This window comes from Eptesicus fuscus, chromosome 12, assembly GCF_027574615.1.
Source record: "Eptesicus fuscus isolate TK198812 chromosome 12, DD_ASM_mEF_20220401, whole genome shotgun sequence".
NCBI classification, from domain to species: Eukaryota; Metazoa; Chordata; class Mammalia; order Chiroptera; family Vespertilionidae; genus Eptesicus; species Eptesicus fuscus.
This window is the reverse complement of record NC_072484.1, coordinates 67,756,775-67,781,725: the sequence shown is the minus strand read 5'-3', so window position 1 is coordinate 67,781,725 and position 24,951 is coordinate 67,756,775. Positions and strand designations below refer to the sequence as shown.

The 24,951-nt window shown below is 45.3% G+C and overlaps 1 protein-coding gene and 1 non-coding gene across 2 annotated transcripts in view; one reads left to right on the top strand and one right to left on the bottom strand.

Annotated features, from left to right (window-relative positions):
• ELMO2 (engulfment and cell motility 2) overlaps window positions 1-24,951 on the bottom strand; it is a 43,308-nt gene that overhangs the window by 3,641 nt on the left and 14,716 nt on the right. The window contains exons 6-19 of the mRNA XM_054724115.1: window positions 16,814-16,995; window positions 15,142-15,241; window positions 13,921-14,072; window positions 13,002-13,080; window positions 9,916-9,966; window positions 5,491-5,613; window positions 4,950-5,084; window positions 4,265-4,369; window positions 4,051-4,159; window positions 3,557-3,693; window positions 2,265-2,428; window positions 2,046-2,158; window positions 1,758-1,865; window positions 925-1,007 (exon numbers count right to left, since the gene is read on the bottom strand). Coding sequence (XP_054580090.1) covers window positions 925-1,007; window positions 1,758-1,865; window positions 2,046-2,158; window positions 2,265-2,428; window positions 3,557-3,693; window positions 4,051-4,159; window positions 4,265-4,369; window positions 4,950-5,084; window positions 5,491-5,613; window positions 9,916-9,966; window positions 13,002-13,080; window positions 13,921-14,072; window positions 15,142-15,241; window positions 16,814-16,995 — 1,641 coding nt within the window. The remainder of the gene's footprint in view (window positions 1-924; window positions 1,008-1,757; window positions 1,866-2,045; window positions 2,159-2,264; window positions 2,429-3,556; window positions 3,694-4,050; window positions 4,160-4,264; window positions 4,370-4,949; window positions 5,085-5,490; window positions 5,614-9,915; window positions 9,967-13,001; window positions 13,081-13,920; window positions 14,073-15,141; window positions 15,242-16,813; window positions 16,996-24,951) is intronic.
• LOC114230055 (U6 spliceosomal RNA) lies at window positions 273-379 on the top strand. The gene has a single exon (XR_003615912.2). It is a non-coding gene; the product is annotated as a U6 spliceosomal RNA (small nuclear RNA).

Genomic DNA, 24,951 nt, shown 5'->3' with positions numbered 1-24,951 from the left:
TGTCTCTGATAGAACATAAGACCCTCTAGGAAGTAGTCTTATTTAAAAAAAAAAGGTCACACCTGAAGTGGATCAAGCCTCTAGATCTCCCCCTCCGTGTACAGATCTGGGACAGAGGAGCAAGTTAAACTGCACCGTGGGGAGACAGTCAGCAAATCTCAGACTCTGGGAAACTACCAAACAAGCAACCTGGTTCCTTCAACTAATAAACTGCAAAGAGAAATACAGATGGAAAGATGGAGGGGGAACTTATGAATTAAGAAACGTAAAAGGCGCTCGCTTCAGCAGCACATATACCGAAATTGGAACGATACAGGGCAGGTTAGCATGGCCCCTGCGCAAGAATGACACGCAAATTTGTGAAGCGTTTCACATTAAAAAAAACCCACAAAACTTAAAAGACTAATCACGAAGTGTAGCCTCTCTTTGGATGCTCACTTAACAAACAAAACGAGGATGAATGTTTGTATGTCTATATGTATTGCATTTGCATATTTATACAGAGAAATTATGTTTATAAAACAATTAGAGGAAGTTCAAACATCAATGGAATAGTTGACATTAAATAACAATTTTTATTTCTTTTTAGATGTGATAATGCTGTTGGGATTATGTTAAAGGAGTCCTCATAATCTAGGGATACATTCTACATACTGACAGATGGAATGATGTGACACTTGGGGTTTTCTTCAAAGTAACAGAGGGGAGGAAGGTAGACAGTACTTTGCCATGGCTGTGAGGCTGGGTGATGCATATATGGGGGTTCTATCTGTTTTTCTGTATGCTCAAAATTATTCTTCATAAAACATTCAGGAGTTAGAGAGACAGAATGCGGGCGAGAGCATGCACCTGAAAGACCGCCACCACGGCCTGCACCAGGCGTCCCTGTGACAGCAGCCGCCTCGGGACTGCCTCTCCACTCACCTTGTTCTGTTTCAGAGCGCTTTTCTCTTTCATGTGGGGACAATCTTTCCCAGTGACAATGGCCTTGATGTCTGCAACAGGAACTGATCAATGAAGGGAATTAGTTTCTGGGAGCTTCCTGGTGCAAGCTGGTCCTGGCTTCGGTGCTCGAAGGGAAGCCTCAGCCCCCAGACTCAGAGAGCTGTATCAGCTCAGCGTGTGGGGCCTTGTATTGTCCCCCTCTGGGGTCACTGCCCATGAACCATGGCCTGCAGGGCTGTGTCAAATCTGACTGGGCTTTTGGATCGTTTCCCCAAGGCATGGGGCCTCTGACACTCACCTCACTTTCATGTCACAGTAATGACGGTGACAACGCCACCACAGCAAACAGCAGTGGCGGCAGCTAACAGTTGCACCTGCTACTGGTTCTAAGTGCTTTACATAGACTAGGCATTTCATCCTCTTATGAGGGAGATATGGCTATTAATCTGACAGAAGGAAAAAAGGCAGAGAGGAGAATGAACTCGAAAATGATTTGAATTAATCAGAATTAATTAGAATTAGTGGCAAAGCCAGGATTTGAATCCAAGTAGTCTGCTCTTAACCACCACCTTTCAACTTTGTTTTGTATCACCCTTTACTATCTGCAAAGCCCATTGCCCTCTGTGATCTCACCGAATTATTCAAACGGCCCTGTGAGGGAGGCAGATAGAGATGACCTCCAACAGATGAGCAAACAGGTCCAGAGAGACATCTGGCCCAAGACCAGATAATCAGCTTGAAACAGCCAGGATTAGAACTCTCCTGACATCGAGTCCAGCTACCAGGTCACAGCAATAGAGAAATGAACCTACTTTTCTCCTGCAGGGACTCAAATGTCACCTCCCCTTGAGGGTTGTCGTCCAAGTCACCATAGTGCAGGACCTTGTGGTTCAGAGCCAAGCGGCAGTACCAGAAACGTTCTGGAACACAAGGGAAGCCAAACAGGTGAGCAAGGACAGTTCTGGGAAAGGCCTGGGCACACACAGGCAGAGGATGCTGTGTTCCCTGCCTGCTCCCTGCAGGGCCCGCCCAGGCAGGCTCCCTCCCCGGGCAGTGGCTCTGGGCAGTAAGGACCGCGCAGTGCCCCAGGCCCCCGTCACCTTGCCTTCGGCGATTCCCAATCTTCCGGAAGCTGCTGCCCTCACAGAGCCGGTTCAGACGCTGCTGCTTGATCAGCTCAAGGATCTCGGGCTGGATCTTCTCCCTCAGCTCCCTGTGGTGGCCACATACCGGGGAAGGGGAAGGTCACAGCGAGCTTTGGAAGGAAGGCAGAGTGGGGCTGGGTTCTCCCACCTGGTCCCCTACGGGATGGTACTTACACAATTGGCGGGGACTGGAAGTCATCCTGGCTCATCCTTTCGGATTGGCGCAGCCTCAGAATCTCAGAGTAGCTCAGGCTGCGCAGTTTGCTCTTGAACTGATCCAAAGAGTTGGGTTTGGAGGGCAGAGCACGAGTGATCTGCTCTCGGACGACCTGCATAACCTAAGGGGGAGGAAGAAGGCACCAGCTTGCCCCTGCTCTGACACCCAGACAGACCGCCTCTGGCACCAAGGCTTGGCCCGTGCCCAGGCCTTGAGCATAGCAGGACGACAGATGTGTGCTGGGGAACAGAGCACCGACTTGCTAAGGAACACCTCCTCGGATGGTTAGTTAGGACAAATGACTGATGGTGACAAATGCCTTGTTTCTCATACATTTCAATTAGTCAATGGTGTGGAATGAGCATAGGTTTTTGGAGTCAGAGAAGAATGGATTCAGATCTTGACTCTGTCCCTTCATCTGTTCCTTGAATAAGTCACTTAACACCCTCCCCCTACACTTTAAAGGGACAGAGAAAGACACATCATCTGATACGTGCTGCCCGAAGGATTATGAGATGCTATATGGAGGCACAGTGCTGGCACACTGTGGTATGTTCAAAAAAAGGTGTTACTTCCCCTAAAACAACAGTTAAAGGAAAAACAGAATATCACACTGCACATCCGGTCAGCTCTCCATCAATGAAGGAAAAATCTACAGGAAAAAAGGACTACAGTGAAACCCATAAAAAATGGTCATCACTGGGTGGTGAAATTACAGCAAACACTTTCTTCTTTATACTTCCCAAACTTTTTACAATGAGATGATCAGCTTCAAAACACTCAAGTCTAGAGTAGCAGCTTTTGAGGGCCCTGCGTGCTCCACCGAGACGGGTACTCAGAAAGCACGGAGGAGTGACTTCCGAGTAGGTATCCATGACCTGCATATCATGCCAATCCACTCGGACCTCTCCCTGACGCTTCCAGTGCACAAAACAGCAACAGTGCCCGCACATAGTAAGTGCTCAGCAAACCACCGCTATTATTGTGCTTATCCTCCTGGCCCGTAAGGAACACGGGAGGGGTGAGTACTGCTCCAGGGGCAAATGAGGGGCCAGGGCACCAAGGGGAAGACATCTGCTCAAGGTGACAGAGGAAGCACAACCAGAGGGGACAATGCCTCCGTCTTGTGACGCGTTGCTGCAGACCAGGCTGGTTTTCCAGTGCAGGGATTTCCCCGGCTCTGGCCAGCTGTGACAGGCTGTCAGGTGATGGTCTCAGCCCATGGACCTCAGAGCTCTGCGACACTGACCTTGTTGAAGTCCTCGGCTGTTGCCCTCATCTCCTTCCAGGTCTTGTTCAGCAGCTGGATGCAGATTCCAAAGAGCTCCTCAAAGGCTCGGTCGTGGGTAAAGAACATCGGGTGATAGTCATTGCGCCCTTCGTTTGCTATGGGAGAAAAGAGGCAGGAAAGGGATGAGCTGGGTGCTCATGTCCTGGAACTTTGGTTCCTCTGCACCAAAGTCCTGAAGAACAAAACCAAGATGAGGACCAGGGCTAGTGATGAGTGTAGGATGGGCCTTTCCCAATTCCTGAGCCTTCTTCTCCAGGGCACTTGCTCTTGGTCCGCCTCTGCCCTGTGACAGACTCAGCCAGTCCTTGCACCTGGGAGTGGATGGTGGCATAGCTCTTGAACATGTTCAAACTGCCAGCTTGAACAAAGCAATACCGAAGTCTCCCATTAACAAGGATAAGCCGATCACAGCTCACTCAGCCCCCGATTACAGGGCTGCTGTACAGACTTACGTAGTTCCCCAACCTGGAGGATTTCACAGAGCATTTTGGTAAGCTCAATTGCACTGCGGCCAAAGGGGCATTCATGTTTGTCTTCGCGGCTGCTGTTCTCCAGGACGATCTGGGGAGGAGAGGAAAGGAGGTGAGGGAGGAGAGGACTAGGGAGGTGGGGGAGGGAGGCCAGAGATGTAGTACCAGGAGTGAGAAAGCTGGCCCCAGCCTTTACCCGGATGTAGGTGTCCTGATGGACTTTAGCCAAGTATAGCATGTTGTCCAAGGCCAGCATTCCAGGAGGAGTCTGTGTAAAGTCCATTGCTGGGTTGATATGGTTCTGGAGGAAGAAGAAACCCGATTTAAGACTTGGCAGTCTTTCTGTGCGCGGTATCACCTGAAGGGAAGCCCTTGCCCCTCATCTGAATGCTGCCAGCACTGCAGACCTACATCCATTGTAGCTCTTTCCATGCCCGTCGCTACTATGAGACTGTGAGCCCTTGACCACTGGGCTGACTCACCTTGTAACCCCAGTGTATAGCACACTGCTGGGCACTGAGTAGGTGCATAATAAATATTTAAATGAATTAACTCCATCCTCAAGCTGATCCTATCACAAAATACCCACGCCTGCTTTTCAAAGAACCTTGCTGCTGTGGTGAGAGGTCTCCGCTCCATCCATATGGCTGACCGCCTGGCCCTGCCTACAGCTGGCTTTGTTTCACAGGCCAAATGCTGCACATAAACTGTGACTCTGCCATTGCATAAGCAAACTGAGCATCAAGGCCCTCCAGCTTCTCAGTGTCATCTATTCCAGGGCCACCGTTACGAAGCAGGGGTGCCCAGGACTCACTTGGGGGGCCCTCTGACTTCCTGTCAGAGCAGAAGGCCTACTGAGGTCTGTGCTTTGGGAAACTTACAGTAAATCCCAGCATTTTGTAGTCCTTGGTATACATGGCTTTGCGTTTCTCAGTCCCACTCCCGGGGACATTGCTTGGGTCAGACTCTGCATCAAATGCAATCCTCCTCAGTTCGAATATAATGTCTCTTTGAGCCTGAGGTGAAACAGACAGCCAGCAGGTGAATCAGCTAACCAAGGGAAGCAAGGAAAAGAAATCGAGTGGTGGGGCTTGGGCAGAACTCTGGCCCCGATGGATCTCTGAAGGGGCATCACCTATTCCTTAGCAGGACAGAGGTGGGCTTGGCGTAAAGGGTCACCAGCAGGAAGAGGACATGGGGAGGCACACAGCTAGATTTCTCAGAGCAGACCAAACCGTTTGTGCAGACACATCTAAGCAAGGTCGCTGGCACACAGTAGGTGCTCAGTGTCTGCTCAAACGGTTTGGTCTGCTCTGAGAAATCTAGCTGTGTGCTGCACTCCACACAGGCTGAGGGTGGAGTGCAGCACATCAAACAGCACGCAGCTTAAGCCAGGGAAGCTCTGCCCCACTTAGCGCCTACCTGGTCATTGGGGTCCATCTTGGTCATCATCCTTTCTTCCAGAAGGTTAAAGGTCAGGACTTGTAGGACATACAGTTGATGGGCCATCTCAGTTTTGATTGGGCGGTTCCCTCGGATCACATGCTGGAAAAAGCACAGGCAGGGAGCAGGGGGCTGAACTGATTTTCTTTTACTGAAGAGTCACATCCATGCTGGTGAAAAAGAAAGTACACTGGGCAAGGAAGAGGGCTTTCCTCCCACACACAAGGACTTTGTGTTCTCGAAGGGGATGGAGCATGAATAGGCTTGATTCAGGCAGAGAGGATGCACTGCAGGCCAGAGGGCACCATCCTCTTCTCTTACCCCACTAAGACTATGATATGGGAGCTCAGCGGCTGGACCTTATTCCAATCAGGTAAGTAATTACTGGTTATAATCAGTAATTACTAGTTTTAATTTGGACTAGCCACATTTTAAGTGTTCAACAGCCACATGTGGCTAGTAGCTACCAAACTGGACTGCAGGTCTAAAGAGATCCAAGACAATCCAAGACGATAGCTAGTGGGCATGGAGAAAGATTTGCTTGTGGAGTTGGACAGTATGGTTCTTTGTTTTCCCTTAGAAAAATAAAATGTTTTGGTGAAGATGGCGTCACCAAGTAGAGAGGCTTTAGAAAAGATCATTTTCTTTAAATGACATGGAGACACCTATATAAAGGGAGGCATCTAATGCTCTGTCCAACCCTCCTCACTCGCCCCTCCCTCCTTTGTCTCCTACAACTGTCCCTCTTTTCTCTCCCCTCACTGTGTTGTGTTCCCACCACGTCCCTCTCCCTCCTCTAACTTGTTCTGCCTGCTCTCTTTCCATGGCCCTGGTCCCCCCTCAGCTCATCACCTCCTCCCTCTGTCCCTCTGATGCCTACCCCTCTCCTATTCTCACGCTCGCTCTGTCTTTTCCCACATGCTCCGGGCTGAGCAATGCTGGTTATGTTCTTGTCTCAAGCTGTCCTGTTCTCACTCCCACAAGAGTCTGCTCTTTCCTGCATGCTTCCTGTATATCTCACTCCCCCACTTTATCTCACTATCATCTTGAATCCTGTCACTCTTGCTCTTTTCTCGGCCAAATGAGACTCTTGTCCAGTTTCCCACATGAACCACCTGTATCTTTTGTGCTCTCTTACTCAGTCTAGTTGTGTCTCTATTGGGCCTGCTGTCCAATGTGACAGCCTCTGGCCATATGGGGCTACTTGCATTTAAGTCACTTACAATGAATTTTAGTTGAGAATTCAGGTCCTCAGTAGCACTAGACACATTTTAAGCTCACCAGGCACATGTGGCTAGTGGCTGCCACCCGATGGTAGGGTAGATATGGAAGATTCCATTATCACAGAAAGTTCTATCAGACAGCTCTATAGAGCTTCTAACTCTAGATCAGTGTCTTTTTCGGGCTCCCTCTAACTTCAGATCAGCTCTCCAGGGCCTGCTCGGCTGGAGATCAAGCTCATTAGACCCGTGCAGTCCACTAAGGTAGCCACTAGCCATGTGTGGCTATTGAACATTGGAAATGCAGCTAGTCCAGACTGAGACGTGCTGTCAATGAAGGCACACCAGACCTCAGAACCTTTGTATGTGAAAACAAAATGTACAGTATCTCATTAATGATTTTCCTATTGATTATATGTTGGAATCATAGAGTTTTAGATAGACTGGGTTAAATGAAATGTTATTGAAATTAATTTCCTCCATCCCTTTTTTAACATTGCCGCTAGAACATCTATAATAATAAAAGCGTAATATGCAAATCGACCGAACAGCTAAACAGCTGAACGACCATCCGGACGACCTTCTGGACAAAGCCGGAGCTACAAGGGCCAAGCCCCTTGCACCAATTTCATGCATCGGGCCTCTAGTAGCAAATAAAATAAGTGGTCCCTATAATTTCACTGCACGGCGTTGCTAGGTCTCATCTCCCCACCATGAGATGCCAGAGTGCTTCTCCTTCCTGTCTCTTTCTTTCTCTAGGTCTGCACAGCCCAAACAGTAACCACAAGCCATATTCCAAGTAAAATTTTAAAAAATGACAAATTAAGTTCCCCAGTCAGACTGGATACATTTCAAGTGCTCAACAGCCACGTGTGGCTAGTGGCTACCATTGGGGACAGCACTTCCACAGCTGCAGAAATTTCCACTGGACAAAGCTGCCCGCTCTCTTGCTAGAGGGAGTGCTAATGCCCTCATCCCTCCCTCTGTCCCATGTGCTCCCTCTTTGTCTCTCCTCTTAGCTCAGTCTCAGTGTCCGTCTCCATCTCCCCACGCTTACTTTTTCATTCTCTGCTCTCCCCCTAAGCTTCCCTTTCTCCTCTCTCCCCAGACTCTCTTTGCCCAGGCTCTCTCTCTGTCACTGCTCTGCTGTCCCACTGACACCCCACTTCTTTGCCCCACTGTGAGCCTCTTCCTTTCTCTATGTTCCCCCACTCTGCCACTCCAATTTCTCACCACCTGTCTATCCCTACTCCTTCCACCTCACCTCTCTACAACTCATAAACCACTTTAAAGAGAGGTTAAGATAATGTGATGTTGGTTTTCATTCATTTAACCCGCCTTTCTTAAACTTAGACACACCATTGTGGGAAAGTAATTACTCTAGCCATCAATGGCTTACAGAAGGACAGCTCCAGTTGGGTGAGTTTTACCTGACATCTTATTTGCTGTCAGATACTTCCAGGCCTATGTTCTTTGGGTGGACTCAGTTAACCTCCTGGACTTACTAGGAAGTGAGCGTGCATACCATTTCCTAGCAGACTATCTAAGTCCTGAGCCCTGACACTGAACTGTCTTCTGTAGTGGAATCTTAGCTTGTCATAACCTCATTCAAGAAAATAAAAAGTCTCAAAATTCATTAAATTTCCCTCACAAAGGCAGCCTCGCTCCCACACACGAAGAGGAATGTGGATGAGAAGGCGTGGGCACTGTGTGCTCTCCGTCACTTGCAGGCAGAGTGCTTGAGCATTTGCTCAGTCCCTCCTGCGGGCTGCCCATGGGCTGTGACCAGGGAATGGCCAGTAGGCAAGAGCTAGTTCTGCTTAGTGAAGTCTGACAGGCTCCGTGTGTTTAGACCAGCTGATCACTGGACTTCACAAATACTCGGAGCTTACTTCTTGAATCTATCAGCTGTTCTTTCTTGTTCACAAAGAACTGCCAATAGAAGCACAGCACTTACCACATGCCAGGCACCCTGCTAAGCACTGTATATATATTAGCTCATTTAGTTCTCACATCCAGAGGAGCAGATCGAAGCCCACAGAAGTTAAGTGAATTACTCAAGATCAAAGATTTGGCTAATGGCAGAGTGGGTGCTGGTGACTCCAAAGTTCATGTTCAGAATTAGTAAGTCTTTCACACTTGACTGAATTTCTTCACTGTGCCCTCCTAGTTCTCCCTTGTTTTTGACAACTGACAAAATGGCCGCCTTTTAATGTAGATCCTTGGCTCTTTCCCCGCTCCCACTGTTTCCCCTTCCCACCTCGGTTCCTTCCCACCCCACTTCCCCTCCCTGGTAACAAGGAATTAGACCTCTTTCCAGATGTCTCCCCCTCCCCACCACCTCCTACTCCACTTTCCTCCCTAACACAACCCTCAGGAAACACACAGATTTTGGAGTGTGATCTTTCTAAAATGCTAGTCTGGCTACTTCGTGATCCTGGTTAAATTCCCTCAACTGCCGATAGGAAAAAGACTAAGACCCTACTTGATCTGGTCTTTGCTACCTCTGCAGTCTCACCACACATCTGCTCCTTGCTTCACCCTCTACCCATCACATACTCCGTCTGGCTCCGGGCCCTCAACGCCCCCATTCCTTTTCTCTTTGGTCTGCTTGCTTGTCCTCAGCCTCCCCTAAAGATGGTCCTCTGAAGGCTTCCTGACACCTCTCCTTCCACACAGGACTGACTGCCCTCCTCTGAAATCTCCCATACCACGAATCTCTACAGAACCTGGCCACAGGGTGCCATGACCACTCGTCTTTCCTGCTGGACTGGAAATTCTTCGAGAGCAAACACACTGTCTTAGTCATTCCTGCTGGTGCCCCACACACTCAGGTTTATGACCCGAGTTAATTCAACGAGTTACCTTCCTTTTTTGGTGCCTATGTTAACACGTTCCCTCTAGATAAACAAGTTTGGATCTGCCAGGCAACAAACAGTACAGCTGGCCTCAGTGTCTCCTTTGAGGCTCTGCAATCCCTGGTGGGCCAGCGGCCTCCTAGAGACAACTCTGCCTATAGAGGATTACAAAAAAAGCTTTTCACCTTGAGAGTGTTTAGTGCCTATTGGTAAGTTCTCTCTGAGTGCCCAACCCACTCAATAGTAATTTCAACAATAATACAACTATAGTAATGGTAATAATTGCTATTAATAGTAACAAAATACAGCTTGTTTCGGAAACTTACATTTAGGATTATGGATCGTAGGTGCTTCTGTGCAAATGCATTGGCCATGTCCTAGTGAGAAAATAAGAAACATGAGGCAAGGTGGCAGAACAAAGCTGTGACAACCATAGAGGAAGGTGATGTCACAGCTCTGGGGCTTTTTCTGTCACAATTTTTTTCGTTTCAAATGAAAAGTGGGAAAATAGAAAAAAATCCACGAACCATCAACTGTATCTTACACTCCAACAAATTCCCTCACGTTTTTCCTTTGTGAGTGCAAATGAACAAATAGGGTTTCTGGTCCCAATGGCACAATCCACCACACCACCTTCAAAGAGGGACGAAGACACCTCAGACAAGACACGGTGTTACAAGGACGGTGGGCGATGGACAGTGTAAACGGAGCACAGAGCAGCGTGATGGTCCCCAAGCCGCAGGCCCTGTTCACTGTTCCAGGCAGGCACCCACTGCCTAGGCTGGAAGGGACTCCAAACCCAGGAAAGGGCTTTGGCCCTGCGCTGCTCCCGGGGCTCACCAGCAGAGGGAGCTGGGTGGGGACCCCCTGAAACAGTGAGTAGTTCCCATTCACTTCTGACTGGTGGAGAGAACATGTTGGGTGCTTTGGGATAATTTTTCATAATAGGTTACTTTTTAAATTATATTTGGTTCTGATTTAAGAGGAACACTTTATGTATTTAGCACACTCAGGAAAGTATCCTACTAAATTACATCTTCCAGGGAGCGAAGCTTTAAGGGTCCTCTCAGAACCATTACTTGGACCATTCTTATGCAAATCTTTAAAAAATACATGTCTATTTCAGAAGAGACTGCAATGATTATAATTTAATCACTGCCAAGGACTTGGCTTTATTAAGACCATCATTTATTTTTCTGGGTTGTGACACTAATACCCTTAAGGAGCTATTGAGATGTGAAGCTATTTTCTCCTAAACAAAATGGTCCCAGATTACCATGCTTTTAATTTCTCTGACAGCTTTTCATAATTCTTCTGTCTCTGCCTTCCAATGTCAGCCATCACTTCTTATCATGGTAATTGGTATGACTTCACTTTAAACTTCTGCCTTAGTTTCATTTCACAGAGAATTCTAAGTCCATCGGCCTGAGGGAGCTGTCACACCTCTCCATGGAGCAGTGTCCTCAGAGCTCAAAGGCCTTTTTCTCACGCCTGGATTTCTGGCCAAAGGCCAAGTGGCTGATGCTGCCAGGAACATTAGGTTTTACTATGCTTGCCCTGGGGGAGAGGAGAGTGGCCTACACACTTCTTGGTAGCTATAGGAGGTCAGCTTGAGATTAGATCTCTCTGTGGACAACCAACAGCGGGAAGCAGGCAGTGGTCTACTGCTAGGGCATTAAGGCCTCAGACTAAAAGCTTCTCTGTGGGGGAAGCACTCATCCTCTTTCAGGTCCTTGCAGAGCTGACCTCCCTAAGCTCCCTCTTAGGAAAAATGAGCATCCAAATTCCCTCTTGTCAACTGTCCAAACCTCTTCAAATGCCCACGGTCTAGGTAAACAGGGATTTACCTTTACACTTTGCTATATTAAGTTGGGGGGTGATGTGTCATGGTGTCATCTAGATGAAAGCCAGGCTATTTCTGAATCTGATCTTCGCTGGCTGAGCCACAGACCCATGTAAAGGCGAGCTACAAAGGAAAGACTGGGCCACATTCCCTGGACCAGGCATCGCCTTAATCCTGCATGTGGCTCTACTCTGCAGGATGTCCTCAAGTGTCCTGACAAGTGAGGCTTACAGCACACAACCTTTCCTGGTCCTGGAGTTCCCTGAACATCTTAGATCAGAGGTGAGATTCTTGCCCAGCTGAGACCTCCCCACCTGGATGAGAGCGGGGCCCTTTCCACACAGCGGTGCTACTTACAGTGGCAGGCAGGTCTAGAGGATTAAGGTGCTTGTCCTGCCGGCAGAAAGCAAAAGCACAGAGAGAAGCAGATGGAAGAATGAGCTTTCAGTTTACATTCAGCTCAGGACTAGGAAGGAAGAGCTTAATGGAGCAAAGCCATCCAAGAAAGGCAGGACAGACAGAAACACAGATGCCCCTGGTCTCCCACTAGAATCCACCAAGGGCTTGGTACCTGATCCCACATGAATTTCAACCTCCTGAGCCCAGGGTACTGACAGACAACGAAAAAGTCTTTCTTTTGTGCACCACCTGGGCTTTTACCAGAGAAATCTACGAAGTGTGCTGGGAGGGCCCCTAGGGGTCTTTAATCTGGCCCTTTCATTTGACAGGAAGAGAAACTGAGACCCAAAGAGGTTAAAGCATGTGTCCGGCCAGTGGCAGGCCCTGGACTCTTAGGTCAGAGCTTGTTCTCCTGCCCAACCGATTCCTAGTGTCCTCACTTGTAAATCGGGGGTCTGGTTTACCTCATGACATCCTTGTGAAGTAAATGGGGAAGATGTGATAGCTCCCATATTATAGGTGAGGAAATTGGGGTTCAGAGAAGTAGAGCTGTTTGCATAATGTCACACAGATAATTCACAGGAAAAGAAGGAAGTTTAGAACCTGGATCAGAGGGTCCTTACACACGAAACCAGGTGCTAAGTCCCTCCACTCTTGCTTCCTTAAGTAAGGCTCTCATTTGTTTCAATCTCCTTGGACTCAACAGTGATGCCCAGAGGGTCTCCTCTCCCTTCTTGATCCTCTAACCTAGGGGGCGGCAAACTAAGGCCAAATTAGGCTTGTCAACTATTTGTGTAAATAAGGTCTTACTGCGAGACAGCCACATCATTCGTTCACCTACTGTCTGAAGTGGCTTTTGGCTACAACAGGAAGGGTGGATAGTTGCCACATGGACAATACGGCCCACAAAGCAAACACATTTACCCTCTGCCCCTTTAGAGGAACAAGTTTGCAGGCCCCTGCTCTGACCTAAGACCCCAGCTCGTTTCCCTGCTCGTTCTCCCCTGGGTCTTCCTTAGCAAAGCCGCTCGATGGGCTCTGATCACAGAAGGACAGGAGGAAGGACCCTTGGGAAAATGGTTGGGATTCTGCTGTCTGCAAAGGATGAGTGGGTGAGAATTCTTCTCTTGGAAGAGCCCAAACGAAAAGCTTGGAAAGGCAGCCACAGACCTGTCGCTTGTCCTCAGGAGCCTTCAGAAAAAGTGCGTTAATCAGGGCAATGGCGTAGGTCTGAATTTCCTGGTTGGAGCTGTGTCAATGAAGAAAGAAGGCAGAGGAGATTAGAAGAATGACCAGCAAGATGATGCTTAGACATGGTTCATAAAATCACTCACGATTGTAATCAAATAATAACCTGGGGCAAAGTCTCAAAAGCGTTTTTAAAAGTATTTGTTCAACAAATGCTAATTGGGCTTTTGCTTAAATCAAAGCAGAGGATACAAAAATGATTGGTCCCTGTTCCCAGATAGCTCAGTTTAAAATGGGAGACAGAGCCTCAGCTGGTTTGGCTCAGTGGATAGAGTGTCAGCCCGCGGACCAAAGGGTCCCAGGAGTGATTCCAGTCAAGGGCACATGCCCAGGGTTGCGGGCTTGGTCCCCAGTAGGGGGCATGCAGGAGGCAGCCAATCAATGATTCTCTCTCATCACTGATGTTTCTATCTCCCTCTCCCTTCCTCTCTGAAATAAAAATATATTTAAAAAATTTATAAAATGGGAGACAGATAATAAAAAGTAGAGTATTTTATATAAATATAATTGCCAAAGGTACAAACAGAGATTGTTTGGCCCACAGAGAAGAAAGCATTTATTTTGTCTGGTACCACAGTGGTACAGGGAGACTGGTGAAAACTTCACTTTATCCGAAGGGGCAAGCAGAGTTACAGAGGGTTTTACACAGGAGCATGACATGAGCAGGTCTGAATTATGAGTGGAATCTGGCAGTAGTGTGGAAGAAGCGATGAATGGATGAACAAGCAGACCAGCAGCTTGGAATCCAAGCAAAGCAGGAGGAGGACGGGAAGACTTATGCAGACGGAGAGAGGAGAAGAGAAGCTACAGGGCAGGGAGGCAGGCAGAGTCTCTTACTCACACCTGGAGGTGAGAGATGAGCTGTCCCACAGTGATTTCCTCTGCTATCTTCTGGTACAAACTCTGGCTATTCAGGACCATGCTCTCCAGGATGGCCAGGGACCTCTGAAGGATGGACACATCCACCATGGGCTGGCTCACGTACCCTGCAATCTAAAGGCAGAGAGGGACAAATCAGTTAGGAAGCTCAGGGCCCATGGGAGCTGGACGGCTTAGGCTTCTGCTGCTAGCCCACAGGCTCTCTCCTCTCGGGAGTGTTGACCACATTGGGGCAGGTGTCCTGAGCTGGAGAGTGCTATCTGTTTATGGCTACCTGGGCCAATGCCAGGGATTCCCTAGGCATGGAAAACCCAATTTCAAATTACAGTATCCAGTCAACTGTATATCCTCAAAATCTAAGAGCTTAATACTTCATTTTCAAAATAAGGACTCAGGTGTGAAAAAGCTGAGTATAGAAAGCAGAGGATCTTACTGATACTAGGATATTATTTCCAGGTACTCTTCTCCTGACATGCACTGTGTCCCTCTACACAAGTAGAACAGAGAGACTTGGAGAGTTAGACAGGATCTCAAAGTCTGGTCATCTAATCATCCTCAATCCCCATTATAATATCCTTAACATATGGCCAGGTCACTTTCGCCAAAATAGCGTTAGCACTGGGAGGTTCCCAAAGTCCCAAGACAATGGCAGGTCAGGACATATTATTCACTGGTTTTAGTTCAGTTTTCCGAGTTGATGCGGTCCCTTCTTGTAAAAGAAAGGAGGGCAAAACTAGAAGTCTCCTATTCTACCGACTGAGTTCAATCTGACAGTCTAAACAGGCTACCTGGCAGATTTGTAAACAGAAGGCAGACTTATAAATATAAGGCAAATGAAATGAACACTTTTTATCAAAGAGAAGGGAAAGTCAGGAAGCAGGTCAAAAGACTCAAGGATGGCACTGGCTGATGCTGGTGTTCTCCCAAGTCTCACTAATAATCCAGTGGCACTTTGGGCAGATTCACTTGGAGAGCCCAGTTCATCTCAGTGCAGGTCCTGAGAGTACAGCAGAGTAAGTCTTGCAGGAACCAGAGGAAGACCAGAGCTCCAGGATGAAAGTCTGGCCTCAGGGATAGAAAGCTGACCCATACCAGAATGCAGTATTGCCTGCATCTCCACCTTAGCTTAGAGAACAAGGGGTGACTGAGGAAGGAGAGAAAGACAGAATGCTGGAGGCCTCACCTGCTTAATGAAGGTGATGGAAACCATGTCCCAGGAGACAATGCCATGGTCCATGAGCTCTAAGAAGGCAGTCAGGGTGAATGCCAGCATCTCACTGTAGCTGAGACATGTGCAAAACACACACACAACAATACAAAGATTCAAAACCGGGAACAGGTGTGAAGGCAGCCACAATGGAAGGATTTCAGTGTAAGCACTACATGAGCAATCAGTCGATGCAACTCTGAGTCAGCGCCTGCATGCACACCTACACAGACGTGGAGCAGATCTGTCCAGGTATCTATCACTGAAAACATAAAGGCTGCTGGGGATTAGGCTTTCCTTCTCCATGTCACCTCATCTCAGGGAAACAGAATCATTTATCCATTTCCCAAGAACAAAACCACAGCAGATCTTTGTCAAACCCCAATACCTTGTGGGGGTACCTAAGGAAGCTTATGTACCATGTTCACCTTCAGGCCTGGAGGCAGCAGAGAGTACAAACTTTGGATATGGGTTCAATTCCTGTTCAGCTATTTGCTAACTGTGCAAATTTTATCTTTTCAAACTTTAATTTCTTTCTCTGTAAAATCATGTTAATCTCACTGGGTTGTGGTGGGGGCAAGATGACAATAAATGCAAAGCCCTTAGCATTGTGCTGATGGAAAATAAGGATGAAAATGTTTTCTTCCCTTTGTCTCTCCTGTTTATACATTAAATCCTTTATACTTCTGTAGAGTGCTTTGCAATTAACAAACTATACTCCCATGGACAAAGCCTGCTCAGATCCATTCTCATTTACAATGCTCCTCATGACAATACTGGGGCATTATCCCCATTTTAAAGAGGAAGAAACGAAGGCCCTTCTAATCCTGTACTTCTGGGAGACTGCAGCACTCTTGGGAGGTCAATGCTGATGACAGCGAAAGCTTTAGGATTTTCTAGGACTTAAACAAATACCCATGATTAGTTGCTTGGTTTGGCTGAAAATTTCAATAGCTGATCTGTCAGCTGAAAGATTTCTGACTCCCTCTCTGCCAGCTTAGGCTCCACAGGCTCAAAGGCAAACTAAACATGTTATTCACTGTGGATCACGACAAGCCAGTTTCCCATCACATTCATCTTGGCGCTGGAGCAGCGTAAAGATGTTCGTGGTGTATCTCAAAGTTCTGGATCTCCTCTGCCCTGTGAAAATGGGTGGCAGGGAGATGGCACATGGATAGGGGGTAACCTATGATAAACACAGAGAAAGGTGTGTGTGTGTGTGTGTGTGTGTGTGTGTGTGTGTGGAGGGGAGGTGACTGGACAGGGAGGGAGGCAGGGGGTGGTTAAGAATAGACAGACACCTGTTCTAGTCCATAATGGATAGTCTGCACACTAATCTTCATCAGACCAATCATTTTCCATTAATGTACAGGTCTGTCTTCAGCTGACCTCCTTCTTCCGGAGTTCAGCAGCCCCTACTACTACTCACTTGGCATAGTACGGTTTTGTGAGAGCCCATGCAGACTATAAGATTTAGGACCACAATAGTGAATTATGTCCCTCTGTGTGGACTCTTGTGCTTGGCACACTGCTCTGTATGCAGACAGTTTTCAAAAACCTCATTTGACTCAATGGAAATGAGAATAGGATGCCCTGTGGAGAGTAGCAGACCTCCGAAAGCCCCAGACAAGACCTCAATAATACTCACTGGGACAAGAGCTTGGTTCCACTTTCCACAAGCCGCGTCAGCACAACAATGCCATCCATGTTGATGAACTCGGTGGCGAAGGTCACGTCGGCAGAGAGCTTGGCCAGCTCCTTCATGGCATCCAGCCGGGTCTCCATGCTGGATGACTGGGTCCTCTCCATCAGCTGGCGTGCGGCCCGGGACTGTGAGAGCAGAAACAAGATATCTGCCATCTGTTCCTTATGGCAGGTGATTGCTCTGTGGATAGCTCTGAGGCCCTTTCTGTGAACATCCATGCCTGAGGCAGAACTAGTTTTTTTCACTGCGTAGAAGCTGTTAAATAAATGTTCACTGGATAAATCGGGGAATTACCAGTATGCCCAGACCAATTCTGTAGTATCTGTGTCCTTTGTGTACCACTCTGGTCTATGGATTAAAGGAATTCCCATCCAGGGAATACAAGAGATATCTGGGAGTTGACAGTCCACTAACTCTGGCAAGTCACAGAGAAACAGATACTGGTTCCACATAGGGCAGTTTTCTGTTTATTAAAGCCATTAGACGGTGGAAGTGGTTGTCTCTTGAAGTAATAAGCTCTTGGTCACTAGATGCAATCAAGGAGAATCTGGACAACCATCTATCAAAGATGTTATAGAAGGGATGCCTGGGTGGAGAATTTAATCTGATGATCCTGAAGATCCCTTTCAATCTGAAAATGGGGGAAGCCTCACAATTTTTTTTAAACTTTCTCTTCAAGTCCACATCATTGTTCCTCAAAGTGATAGTCCTGGCGACGGAATAGAGTCGGGTTTGGAGTCTGTTCCTGGGGCGGAGAGTCGGAGCAGCAGAGGCTCGCAGAGGGAGTGTATGTGGGCAAGCCAAGGGACAGCTAAACTCCAGGAGAAGGCGGGGGAGTGCTGGGCAGTGTTCCTCTGACCGCGCAGCACCCACAGGGGCTGGGTCCCCTCCTGGAGCTGCGGGCTCGCCGGGCGCCTCGCCATCTTGCAAGGAAAGGAGGATTTTAGTGGAAACCTGACTTTCTGCGACAACTGCAAACACTGAACTGCTGGGAGCACCAGACCACCGGTCCCCTATCAGCGCAAACACTCGGATTCAAAGAAACTCTTCACTGCACCACGGAAAGGTCAGATTTTGTCTGAAATAAGCTGCGGTTTCTAATCCCCGCGGTGGGTGAGGGAAGCGCTGGGTGAGGGAAGTGCGGCAGCCGCAGGACCGGCAGGAGCCGGGAGGTCTGTGCCTAGAAAAATCAGCGGCAGTTGGAACTGCCGTGATCCGTGAATGAGGAGGGGGGTCTTCTGAGCTGCTAACAGAAGTGACCTCTTGAAAGCAACTCATTTTAATCTGACGAGGAGGGTCAGACTAAGAATTTTCAAAGGAGTGCAGGCTCCTTAGTCTGGGGCACAGACCCACGGTCCGCACACCTGGGCTCTTTCCGACTCTGATTGCTAAGCCCAATACAGAGGTAAACCCAGGTGGAAACCCTGAAAGACTGCAGGGGGAAGGTGTTTTTTCGGAACCTGGGGACCAGAGCTGCTTGTGACCATCAGAGAGGCAGCTCTGAGGCGCACATCTCCACAAACCGGTAGTGAGTGCCATAGAAGGGGGAAAAAAAGAAAAGAAAAAAGAGCTAGAGAGGCCCGGAAGTCAATTCAGAAACACTGCCACCCAGGGGCTGAAACGCTAATTGTCTCTGGTGTAATCAAAAATAAATACGAGAAATTAAGACAGGGCTGGCTTAAAAAGCAGGACTGGCTTCCAACACTGAGGAGCCCTGGAATGAAGCTGAACTGAAATACCGCCCAGACTGGGAAAAAGGCGTACCAAACAGAATAATAGAGGAAGTGAATGACAGCCGCTACTGCACATTTTAGTCTTCCTATTTTTTAATTTTCAATTTTTTAATTTTTTTATTCTCATATTTTTTTATTTTCATTTTTTGCATCTTTTACTTAAGAAACTAATATTTTTTTCTTTTTCCTCACTTGATTTTCACCTTTTTAATTATTACATTTTTATTTTCAATCAGCACTATTATTACTATTATTTTACTTTTTTTTCTTTTTACTGTCATTAGATTTTCCCTTTCTTTTATTTTTGGATTAGTGTCCTACATTCGATTTGCATCTTTCCCTTACAATCGCTTTACCCTATCTCAAAGCTAAAATTATGCCATCACTCTCCTCCTAACCTTTCCCCTTTTGGTCCCCAGTTTATCTTAACCCTTTCTGCCTTTAGATTTTCCCTACTTTTTCAGTTTACTCCCTGCTAAAACTTCACCCTACTTATATATCTAATTCCCAACCCCCTGCTCCAAATCCATACAAACCTCTCTCTACGCTACCTTTAAAAAATTATTTTTCTCTCGGGCCTTTTGTTGTTGTTTGCTTGAATGTTGATTAGATTGAATTTTTATGCTTTTTTATGAGATTGTTTTGATTATTCTTTTTGTTGGTTTGGTTGGTTCTTTTGTTTGCTTTGTTTTTGTTTGTTTTTTACTTTTGTTTTCCCTTGCCTCACTTGATATTAGCTGCTGTTGCAGTTTGTATTAATCTCCAGGCTCGTGTTGCTGGAATTTGCTGGGAATAGTGGTTGTTCTAGTGGAGTTTACTCCCCATATATATAGTTTGTTCCCCTTTTCTCTCTTAGTATCATTCTTGTCTCTCTTACTTTTTTTTTCTTTTCTTTTTCTTTTCTGTTTTTTCTTTTCTTTCTTTCTGCTCTTTTCCCAAGTTCAGATTCACACTCTTTGTTGTTTTTTTTTTTTTTCTTCGTTGTTGTTCTTTCTTTTTACTCTCCCTCTTCCACTCCTATTCCCTAATTTGTCTTTCTCTGGTGGTTACCTTTATTGGAGGTTATTAATATCGTGAATACAATTCTGTTCAGTGCCTTGTCTGTTGTGCCTGGTTGTGTTGTATTTTATACCTTTAAATCAACGCCAGAGAGAGAAATCTATATAACCAGACATCCGGAGAAGAGAGACCATGGGGAGACAAAGAAACAGCCCAAACAGGAAAGAGAAGCAGGCATCACCAGAAAAGGAAGTAAACGATTTAGAGGCAAACAACCTATCAGAGAAAGAATTCAGAGAAATGGTCATAAAGTGGCTGAAAAGGATGGAAGACAAATTCGACAATATGAGTAAGAACCAAGAAGAAAAGAAGAAGAACCAAGAAGAAATGAAAAATGACATCGCTGCTGTAAAGAACTCAATAGAAAGCATCAAGAGTAGACTAGATGAAGCAGAGGACCGCATAAGTGAGCTAGAAGACAAGATGGAAAAAAATACCCAATTACAACAGCTTCTAGAAACAAAAATTAGAAAGATTGAGGAGAGCGTAAGGGAACTTCGGGACAATACAAAACAAAACAACATCAGGATAATAGGGGTGCCAGAAGGAAAGGAAACTGAGCAAGGAATAGAAAACCTGTTTGAAGAAATAATAACAGAAAACTTCCCTGATATAGGGAAGAAAAAACCCACACAAATCCAAGAAGCTCACAGAGTTCCAAGCAAAATGAACCCCAAAAGACCGACGCCAAGGCACATTATAGTTAAGTTGGCAAACACCAACGACAAAGTAAGAATCTTACAAGCGGCCAGAGAGAGACAGACAGTTACATACAAAGGAACCCCCATCAGACTAGCAACTGATTTCTCAACAGAAACGCATCAGGCCAGAAGGGAATGGAATGAAATATACCAAGTCATGCAAAGGAAGGGTCTAAATCCAAGAATACTGTACCCAGCAAGGCTATCAATCAAAATTGAAGGTGAAATCAGGAGCTTCAGAGACAAAAAAGGACTAAGGGAGTTTATCACCACCAAACCAGCAATGAAAGAAATGCTAAAGGGTCTGCTGTAAAAAAAAAAAAAAGAAAGAAAGAAATAGGAAGCAAAGAAGGTACACAGGGGTATAGAATAAAAATGGCGTCAAATAAGTACCTATCAATAATAACTTTAAATGTAAATGGATTGAATGCCCCAATCAAAAGACACAGGGTAACAGACTGGATAAGAAAACAAAACCCAGATATCTGCTGTCTACAGGAAACCCACCTCAAAAAAAAGGATGCATACAGACTGAGAGTAAAGGGATGGAAAAAGGTTTTCCAGGCAAATGGAAATGAAAAAAAAGCTGGGGTTGCAATACTTATATCTGACAAATTAGATCTCAAAGTGAAGGACATAACAAGAGATAATGAAGGCCACTTCATAATACTTAAGGGAGAAATCCAACAAGAAGAAATAACTCTGGTAAACATATATGCACCCAATACAGGAGCACCAAGATACATTAAAAAACTCCTGGAAGATATCAAAGGAGAGATTGACAGTAATACAATCATAGTAGGAGACTTCAATACCCCACTATCACCATTGGACAAATCCTCTAAACAAAAAATCAGCAAAGAAACATCAATCCTAAATGACTCACTAGAACAGATGGAATTAATCGACATCTTCAGAACATTTCACCCCAAAGCCACAGAATATACATTCTTCTCAAGTGCACATGGGTCATTTTCAAAGATAGACCATATGTTAGGACATAGGCAAAGTCTCTCCAAATTCAAGAAGATAGAAATCATATCAAGTATCTTCTCAGATCACAGTGGCATAAAACTGGAAATCAACTACAATAAAAACAACCCAAAGAAATCAAACACTTGGAGACTAAACAGCATGCTATTAAACCATGACTGGGTTACCAAAGACATCAAGGAAGAAATAAAAAACATCATGGCAACAAACGACAATGAAAACACAACAATCCAAAATCTATGGGACACAGCGAAAGCAGTCCTGAGAGGGAAGTTCATAGCTCTACAAGCCTACTGCAAAAAACAAGAAACAATGGTAATAAATTACCTAACCCAACAACTCAAAGAGTTAGAGAGAGAGCAACAAGATAAGCCCAGTGTAAGCAGAAGGAAAGAAATAATAAAGATCAGAGCGGAGATAAACGACATAGAGACCAAAGAAACAATACAAAAGATCAACAAAACCAAGAGCTGGTTCTTTGAAAGGATAAACAAGATTGATGGACCTCTAGCCAGGCTCACCAAGAAGCAAAGAGAGAGGACCCAAATAAACAAAATCAGAAATGAAAGAGGTGAAATAACAACAGACCCCGACGAAATACAAAGGATTGTTACAAAATACTACGAACAACTCTATTCCAACAAACTGGACAACCTAGAGGAAATCGACATATTCCTAGAAAAATACAACCTTCCAAAACTCAATCAGGAAGATTCTAAACAGCTCAACATGCCAGTAACTATGGAAGAAATTGAAGCAGTCATCAAAAAGCTTCCGGCAAACAAAAGCCCGGGGCCAGATGGCTTCACAGGAGAGTTTTATCAAACTTTCAAGGAAGAACTAAAACCTATCCTCCTCAGACTATTCCAAAAAATTCAAGAGGAAGGAACACTTCCAGGCTCCTTCTATGAAGCCAGCATCACCCTAATACCAAAACCAGATAAAGACAACTCAATGAAAGAGAATTACAGGCCAATATCCCTCATGAACATTGATGCCAAAATCCTCAACAAAATTCTAGCAAATCGGCTCCAGCAGTACATCAGAAAGATCATACACCATGACCAAGTAGGATTTATCCCAGGAATGCAAGGATGGTACAATATCCGCAAATCAATAAACGTGATACATCACATAAACAAATTGAGAGATAAAAATCACATAGTCATATCAATAGATGCAGAAAAAGCATTTGACAAAATCCAACACCCTTTCTTGATAAAAACTCTCAACAAGGTGGGAATAGAAGGCTCATACCTCAACATAATAAAAGCTATTTATGATAAACCCACAGCAAACATCATACTCAATGGGCAAAAACTAAAACCATTTCCCCTAAGAACAGGAACAAGACAGGGATGCCCACTCTCACCACTCCTGTTTGACATAGTACTGGAAGTATTAGCTATCGCAATTAGGCAAGAAGAAGAAATAAGAGGCATCCAAATTGGAAAAGAAGAAGTGAAGCTGTCCTTATTTGCAGATGACATGATATTGTACATAAAAAACCCAAAAGATTCCATCAAAAAACTAATAGACTTAATAAATGAATTCGGCAATGTAGCGGGATACAAAATTAACGCCAAGAAATCTATGGCTTTTCTATACACCAATAATGAACTTACAGAAAGAGAGACTAAAAAAGCAATCCCATTTACCATCGCACCAAAAAAATTAAGATACCTAGGAATAAACTTAACTAAGGAGGTAAAAGACCTATACGCAGAAAACTACAGGACACTGAAAAAAGAGATAGAGGAAGAAGTAAACAGATGGAAGAACATACCATGTTCCTGGATTGGTAGAATCAACATCATTAAAATGTCCATACTACCCAAAGCAATCTACAGATTCAATGCACTCCCCATCAAAATACCAACAGCATATTTCACAGACCTAGAAAGAACTCTCCAAAAATTCATCTGGAATAAAAAAAGACCCCGAATAGCCTCAGCAATCCTCAGAAAGAAGAATAAAGTAGGTGGGATCTCAATACCTGATTTCAAGCTGTATTACAAAGCCACTGTTCTCAAAACAGCCTGGTACTGGCACAAGAACAGACATATTGATCAATGGAACAGAATAGAGAACCCAGATATCGACCCAAACCACTATGCTCAATTAATATTTGACAAAGGAGGCATGAACATACAATGGAGTCAAGACAGTCTCTTCAATAAATGGTGTTGGGAAAACTGGACAGATACATGCAAAAAAATGAAACTAGATCACCAACTTACACCATACACAAAAATAAATTCAAAATGGATACAGGACTTAAACATAAGACAGGAAACCATAAAAATACTAGAGGAATCCACAGGCAACAAAATCTCAGACATATGCCACAAGAACTTCTTCACTGACACTGCCCCTAGGGCAATGGAAGCTAAAGAGAAAATTAACAAATGGGACTACATCAAAATAAAAAGCTTTTTTACAGCAAAAGAAACCATCAACAAAACAACAAGAAAGCCCACTGCATGGGAAAACATATTTGCAAATGCTATCACTGATAAAGGTTTAATCTCCAACATCTACAGGCAGCTTATGCAACTCAATAAGAGGAAGATAAATGATCCAATAAAAAAATGGGCAACAGACCTAAACAGAATATTTTCAAAAGAAGACAGAAGGAAGGCCAAGAGACACATGAAAACATGTTCAAAGTCACTTATTATCCGAGAGATGCAAATCAAAACAACAATGAGGTACCATCTCACACCTGTCAGAATGGCTATCATCAACAAATCAACAAACAACAAGTGTTGGCGAGGATGCGGAGAAAAAGGAACCCTCGTGCACTGCTGGTGGGAATGCAGACTGGTGCAGCCACTGTGGAGAACAGTATGGAGTTTCCTCAAAAAACTGAAAATGGAACTCCCATTTGACCCAGTAATCCCACTCCTGGGAATATATCCGAAGAAACTAGAAACACCAATCAGAAAGGATATATGCACCCCTATGTTCATAGCAGCACAATTCACCATAGCTAAGATTTGGAAACAGCCTAGGTGCCCATCAGCAGATGACTGGATCGGAAAACTGTGGTACATCTACACAATGGAATACTATGCTGCCATAAAAAAGAAGGAATTCTCATCATTTGCAGCAACCTGGATGGAATTGGAGAACATTATGCTAAGTGAAATAAGCCAGTCAATGAAAGAAAAATACCACATGATCTCACTCATTTAGGGATAGTAAAGAACATTATAAAATGGTGAACAAAAAGATAGATACAGAGACAGTAAAGCATCAAACAGACTTTCAAAGTACAGGGGGAAAGTTTGGGAAAGGTGGGGGAGTTATGAAATCAAACGAAGGACTTGTATGCATGCATATAAGCATAAAAATGGACGCAAAACTCTGGGGGGGGAGGGCATGTGTGGGTGTGGGGTGGGGGGGGTAATAGTAAGATATGTACACATATAATACCTCAATAAAAATATTAAAAAAAAAAAAAAAATAAGAATATCAAGGAGCAGGAAGTAACTAATTTCAAAATAGCTTTTTGAAGATGAAGACTGGTGACGAAGCCTCCCAGTGTGGGAACTTTTCTTGGCAGAATGCTTGTCTCTACTCTGCAAGCTAC